Source organism: Hyposmocoma kahamanoa, unplaced genomic scaffold, assembly GCF_003589595.1.
Source record: "Hyposmocoma kahamanoa isolate Upper Pololo Valley unplaced genomic scaffold, ASM358959v1 62, whole genome shotgun sequence".
Classification (NCBI taxonomy): Eukaryota; Metazoa; Arthropoda; class Insecta; order Lepidoptera; family Cosmopterigidae; genus Hyposmocoma; species Hyposmocoma kahamanoa.
The window spans coordinates 10,196,579-10,203,959 of NW_020653850.1; the positions used below are offsets into that span (position 1 = coordinate 10,196,579).

The 7,381-nt window shown below is 45.2% G+C and overlaps 1 protein-coding gene across 1 annotated transcript; it reads right to left on the bottom strand.

The window, feature by feature from the left end:
* Positions 1-736: 736 nt before the first annotated feature.
* LOC113229757 (juvenile hormone-binding protein-like) lies at positions 737-2,335 on the bottom strand. The gene is made up of 4 exons (XM_026463440.1): positions 2,237-2,335; positions 1,328-1,550; positions 789-913; positions 737-747 (listed from the first exon to the last, which is right to left on the bottom strand). Exons 1-4 carry the CDS (start codon positions 2,298-2,300, stop codon positions 737-739), a joined length of 423 nt encoding a protein of 140 aa, XP_026319225.1. The 5' UTR covers positions 2,301-2,335.
* Positions 2,336-7,381: the final 5,046 nt, after the last annotated feature.

The following is a 7,381-nucleotide window of genomic DNA, read 5'->3' on the forward strand; positions in this document are numbered from 1 at the left end:
CCCACATTTCTCCACTAACAGCTCCACCTGACACGCGCTTCACTTTGGCCCATGCTTATTAATAAAACGGAGAACTCATAATAAAACATAATTTTATAACAATAATAATAATAATATGCCGCTTTCCCCGCTTAAAAGTTTTAAATAAATCTTTTAGGCCACAAAACAGGCGAGAGTCTAAAATCTGAAATTAATCTAAAATAATAATTATATTAACGCACACACTCATAGCCTCTAGCTTTGCATCCAATGCCCATACAATAGCTCTATATTCTTTCTATCTCTCTAATGATTAATTTTACCACTGTACGGCTATTGTACGACTTGCCTGTTTAATTACTTTTGAATACGCTACTAAAGAACTTAAGTAATATAGTAAGTCCCTTAAACAGCTAATTTACGATTTTTAGGTTATACAGAAGTAATTTAAGAAGCTTGTGTGCTTGTTCGTTGTGTCACCACAAACAGCCTACCTCTGTATTTTTTATTTTATTTTTACTTTATAGCCCCGCACTAGGGCAACCCTGTACGGCGGGTGCTATGGACACACACACAGACAACCACATATTACACCCAAACTCACGAGAGAAATAAATGTAGGCCATACAAATAGTTCTTCAGAAATTGATCCCGAGAAATCTGCGTGTCAGATCAGCATGATAACTGTTCGACCACAGAGGCAGTTAAGCTCATGGCGGAACATCCTTAAATGAACCTTAGCCAAATGCCATTATGACTAGCGGAGAACTGATAAATAAAAAAAAGAGAATTAAATAAGTTTAACTTACTGCCACTGCCTGTGTGGGTTCCGGTGAACTTCTTCTTTGTTTCCTCATATTCTACCTCCACGTCAGAAGCTGTGCTTATATCCGAAGTGACAGTAAATACAATTGACTTTGCCAATGTGTCCATTCTATAAAATTAAAAATAAATTATTTGTAATACCTATTAAATATAATATTTCATATTATTATTTTGTCATGCATGCATGCATGCATGCATGCATGATGCAGCATGTTTATTTTTTACCGTGCATATGCTTTTTTTATGATAACAAATGACGGAACGAACATGTCGTACTGCTGGTGGCGGCAAGTTTTAAATCGCAAAGATGTTAAGGGCACTGCCACTGCGCCCGTCACCCAGAGACATGAGTTGACAAGTCCCACATGTCTGTTTTTTTACCAGCACCCTTATCCTTATTACATACATAGATATTTCACGGGTGTTAAGCTAGGATTGAAGGGACGGGAAGACAGAGCCACCGTTAGGCAGACACAAGAGATCTAAGATTTTATGCACATAAGTTTCATAACCGTTAACTTACTTGTACTCAGTTAATTTCTGTTTACTAAGACCGGTTACGGTCACATTCTTGAAATGCACCACAACACCTTCAAATACATTTGAAACGACCGAGTCTAACATGAGAGGGTCATTAGCTTTCACATCCAGAGCAGGAATTCCGGAAGCCGTTTTAGTCATAAAGGCTTCAAAAGATTCATTGATACATTGAAAATCGTCAACTGCACAAGGTCTCGTTTGGAAGTCTGAAAAGCGAATGATAATTTGATAGCAATAGTATGGACAAGATTATTTACATAGATTTAAAGCTTTCGTGGTGTGGTTATTCACTAAATGATTATCACTAAATTTCTTATCATGGTATGAGTTCATAGGTATAGAATAGAGTCAATGGAATGGTCCGTGGAAATGTGTAACCGTTCCGAATTCCTAATTTATTTAATGATTATTAAAATATTCATATAATTTTTTAATACAATTTATATATGAATACGAGTACAATTCAATAAATTATAATTTCATAACCATATCACAAAGGCACTCTTTTTAGTTCCAAATTCAAATTCTGTAGTCTATGGTACTCGCTACTAAAAAACTGAAAAATTTTATTATAGTAAATTAAGTTTCAAAAAAGAAGATCGTATTTTTGCTAACTAAAATGTTAAATATGACGCTATTCAAACGCTATACTGCTTCCTGATTATTTAAATTGGCCTAAACATCTAGCAACCAAGTCGTAAACTGTTATTAAAAAATCGCAACGATTATCGTTAGATCAAATGCATAAAATACAATTATTTTACCATTGGTGTTAAAAAAATTAAATTATAAAAAACATTTTTATTTAATTTTTTTTATTGTCAGTAATTGACAAAAACGTGGTTGATCCCTAGATACTTTTGATGTTTGTGATATGGAAAAAAAAACAAACCTTCCGCAGGCGCACATCGAACACAGTGCACTAAGAAAAGCAAGGAAATTACTTTCGTAAACATTTTGATCGGTTAAATTGTAGTTGCTATCACGGTAGTGAGTTCAAATTAACTAAATTATCGAGTATCTCTCAACTATATATACTAGTCTGACGTTAATTATTTGTTTTGGTTTAGATTAGGAACTCATCGTGAGTTGTCACCGTTTATCGTAACCGAGTTTTTTTTGTAAGATACAAATTCGTGTAATTAATAATTCTCAACTTACGGGTAATATTCTTGAACTGCAAATATGCAAAGATGCTCAAAAAGCGTATATCTTTGGTAGTTAGTACAAAGGACAAAAGCGCCATTTCGAAAAATTTTTCAGTGGAGCATGTTTCAGTTTTTCACTACCGTTTAAAAATATTAGCATCCTGTTTTAAATTCAATTTTAAAACTTAAACTTAATTAAAACCAAAATTGATTTTTAATACAGGACGTAAATATTGTAAAACAGTAGTTAATAATTACCTAAAACACGGGGGTGTGTTCGTTGTTCCACCTCCACGTGTGCGAAGTCTTTGAGCAGTCTGTGGTAACATGTTATCACAGAACGCCCAAGGACGTAGCTGGTACACCCTGGGGCCAACACTGACAATCCTCGGCTTCAGTCTGAGAATTGTCAGTGAGGGCGCGAAGTGATCAACACGGCCCGGCCATGCGTTTCTGGGGGTGGACCATGGCACGTGGTGTGCAGTCTAAACTTACACCCTCCTGCGCTAATGCCTACGCAGTTGAGCGCCGTACGCAGCGATGAAGGAATCCTGGGGGGTTGAGCCCGAGCGGGGTGGGGACTCCGGCAAGCAATACGCCCCCTTTGGCCCTGATTTCCTGCTAAGCGATAGCCCTGTGATTAGCCACCACAGGGAAATGGCATTGTGTCCCGTCAGAGGGCTACAGGCGAGGTGTTTGACTCGGCCATGCTGACGGGGTGAGTGTGTGCGGAACACCTGCCTGACTTTGATCAGGTCAGCCAGCTGCACATTTCGAGCCCCCGATGTCGCGCAGTGAGCTCTCAACTCCTGCACCTATACCTTCCTGACAATCCTGGTGTCCCGAATGGGACATCCCCAAAACCGGCGGTACTGGAGGGGAAACCCAAAAGTGCCCCACAAGCAAACAAAACACACAGCGCCCTACGGTGAGTGGTAGGCCAAAGGGGAAACCCCAAGGTCAGCCGAGCACCGATGTTGGTGCTAGCATCACACCAGCGGTTGTGGCCCAAACCCCAGGTTCTGCGGCCCCGCTCTATACCCTTCAAACGCGGCCCTTGAAGCAGGGTGGACCCTGGTGAGTCGCTAGCCCAAACCCAAAGCCACGGCACCCATCTGCAAGGAAGGGACTAGTGGCCACGGCGAGCGTCCACCTCCAGCTCCCAGTGGGAGCAGGGGACGCCCTGCCCGTAAAAACAAGAAAGGCCGTCGCAGAGAACGCGAGCGTCGCATTACAAACAACCCCCTACCGAAGGAGGGAGAGGCGAGGCCCCCAATGGGTGGCACAAGTGGCCCAGGGACTGCATCAGCACGGTCAAATGGGTCGGTCGCGCACCCCACTGGAAGGACCCCCCTCCCTTCTAACAGCAAACCGGAAGAGAGCAGGCAGAGGTCCTCGACCATTGCCAAACGTGTCCGCCTTGACGAGACCATATCTCCTAGAGGCGAGCACAAGCGGCAAAAGGTTGAGAGGCCCGGCCAGCAACGCACCTACGCCGAGGCCACCAGGCTCGAACTCATGGCGGTAATTACTTCAGCCAAAACTGGCTACATACGGAGCCCCGAGGCCGACATGGTTCAGGTGGCCCTATGTCAGCGCCTCGCGCAAGGAGCGGAGGAGTGCAGCGAGGAGGACGTCGGCATACAGTTTTGTGGTAAACCTGTCTACAGTGACGGGTCCCTGAAACTGTGGTGTCAGGACACAGCCACCTTCCAGTGGCTAGAGGATACCATTAGCACCATTAGGCTGACATCCGGGGAGCCCCTCTAGTTGAAAAATGGGGTGAGGGCTCCCCGGAGGGTGGTCTGCAGACTACTAATACTAATCCCTGGTCGCTGGGAGGATGCGCCCGTGGGCGGAGGCACACCGCTGGGTTGTTCACATGCTGCAGCAGCATAGTGACAACTCCTTCGTAGTGGTGAGCCTCCCAGAAGAACTCGTCCCCGCTGTCCTGGGTCATGGCCGGCGCCTAACCTTCCAGTTGGGCACGGTCTACCTCAGGTTCAGATCAAAGAGGGGCCTGTACACCGATGCGCCACCCGAAGACGGGCACAATAGCGACGCGGATGGACGTCTACCCGGAGCCCTCCACCTCGTCCGATAACCCCGGAGAAGGTGAAGGGCCCTCCTTGACCCCCGTCTCTGTGGACGCCGCTGTCAAACCGGTGGCGACCAGCAGTGACGACGAGTGTGTGTTGGGGATGGGAGACATCCGACTGAGCGAGGACATGGACGAGGAGCTGCTATCTTCTGATGGCGGTTTCCCCCTCGCTCAGTAAACTTCACATCGTCCAGAGCAACCTCCACCACAGCCAGGACGCAACGGTTCAGCTCCGGAAATGGTTGGAGGCTAACAACACAGCCATGGCACTAATCCAGGAATCCTGTGGATTAGTGCCCGTGGCCAAATAAATGGACTCTCACATCTGAGAGGTAAGCTACTATCGACTACCATCTCAGATAAACCTAGAACTTGCATATATTACTCCAATAACTTACATGTACAGCCTAACTGAATTCTGTTCCAGAGACCTGTGTGCCGTAAAGCTTTTAGCTGACGCGGCCATGGGTCTGCCTGAAGTGGTACTCGCCTCTGTCTATATGGTGGAGACTGATGTGCCACCACCGCAGGAAATGGTACAGCTAACCAACTACTGCGAGCAGAACGGCCAGAATATTATCGTGGCTACTGACTCCAATGCCCACCATCTGTTGTGGGGCATGGAACTCGCAAATGACAGAGGTAAGAACCTAACAGAATACTTATTCACAACTAACCTTCAAATCCTTAATAAAGGTATAGTACCAACTTTTATAAATAAAAGATGTAGAACTATTATAGACCTAATCCTAGCGTCAGAAGGAGCAGTGGACCTTATCCACAACTGGCACGTGTCCGAAGAAGCATCTTTCTCAGACCACAGAAGGATAAGATTCAGCTTAGAAACAGCCATTAAAGAACAACAAGCGAAACGGAATCCCAGGAAAACCGATCGTAAACTGTACACGTACAAACTACACCAGAGCTTGGGAGAACCGGGAGTACCGGGAAGACTGCTGTCCAGCAGCACAGATAGAAACACAGGTAAAAGAACTAACATCAAACATATTGAATAGCTATAACTCCGCATGCCCACTGAGTGACGCAGCCCCGCGACAAGGCCAACACTGGTGGGGGCCTGAGCTTGAGAGGCTACGAAGAAGGGTAAGGAGACACTGCAATAGAGCAATGAACACATGCGCGGATGAGGACTGGGAAAACTACAAGACGGCCAAATCCAAACTAAAAAAGCGCATACGGTTCAGGAGCACCGCGTCATGGCAAGGTTACTGCGGGAACATCACGTCTTGTGCACAAGCAAACAGAATAAGGAAAGTCCTAGGCAACTCAAATTCAATTGAGCTAGGTTCAATACGCAAAATAGATAACACATACACAACTTCCCCTGCGGAAACGGAAAGAACCCTACTGGAAGTACATTTCCCAGGATGTAGGTTCGTCCAAGACGACAGGTGCGTAGAAATGAACTACACCACATCGATCCATAACTGGCGATACGCAGAGCAAGTAGTGACATACGAAAAGACAAAATGGGCAGTAAACACCTTTGAACCATACAAAGCTCCGGGCCAAGATGGAGTATTCCCTGCACTCCTACAATGGGGCGGGGATACACTGGTCCAGCACCTACTCAACATCTTTCGGGCCTGTCTAGCATTCAGCTATGTGCCCCACAGCTGGCGAGAGGTAAAAGTCATATTTATACCGAAACCAGGAAAACCCGACTACACTGACGCGAAGTCCTTCAGACCAATCAGCCTCACATCGTTCTTCTTGAAGACATTAGAAAGGCTATGTTACAGAGAACTGAGGGAGCGCTTAAGAACATACCATTACTCGGTAACCAACATGCATACAGCCAAGGCAAATCCATTGAATCGGCTCTACATGTCGTTATGGGCAAGATAGAAGTGGCCCTTAAAGACAAAGCAATCTGCCTAGGCACCTTTATAGATATTGAAGGAGCCTTCGATAAAACCAACTTCTCCAGCATACAATCTGCAATGACAAGACACAAAGTAGATGAAGTACTAATTAGCTGCATTAGCAACATGCTGAAACAAAGAACAATAAATACAACAGCAAATGAGACCCCATGGGCCATAGTAGCGAAGGGGTGCCCTCAAGGAGGAGTATTGTCGACTCTGCTGTGGAACATGGTCGTAAATGACCTTATCATTAAACTCAACAAAGAACATTTCTATACAGTAGAATATGCTGATGACATAGGTATACTGGTAACAGGAAACTATGCCAATACACTCTGCGACATTACACAACCTGCTCTCCGAATTGTGGAAAGATGGTGCAGATCATATGAACTATCGGTAAATCCAACAAAGACGGAACTAGTAATGTTTACAAACAAACGACTACTAGGTAACTACCGATTACCCAAACTCTTCAGCACAGAACTACAGATATCAACCGAAGTCAAGTACTTGGGAGTAATACTGGACAGCAAGTTGAACTGGAACTAACATCTGGACAACAAAATTAAAAAAGCTACTATCACCTTCTGGCAGTGCCATAGAGAATGGTGGGTAAACAATGGGGACTTTCACCCAAGATAACACTATGGCTCTACACTGCGGTGATAAGACCCATGATCAGTTACGCCGCGATAGTATGGTGGCCACGAACCAAGCTGACGACCGCAACCGACAAGCTGGACAAATTCCAAAGACTCGCTAGCATGGCGACGACCGGCTGCATGACGACAACTCCAACTGCGAAGCGACACTGGACCTTCGACCCCTCCCACTGTTCATCAGACAGGAAGCGGCGTCAACAGCAGTGCGTCTAACCGCTCACGCGATGCGCTCCT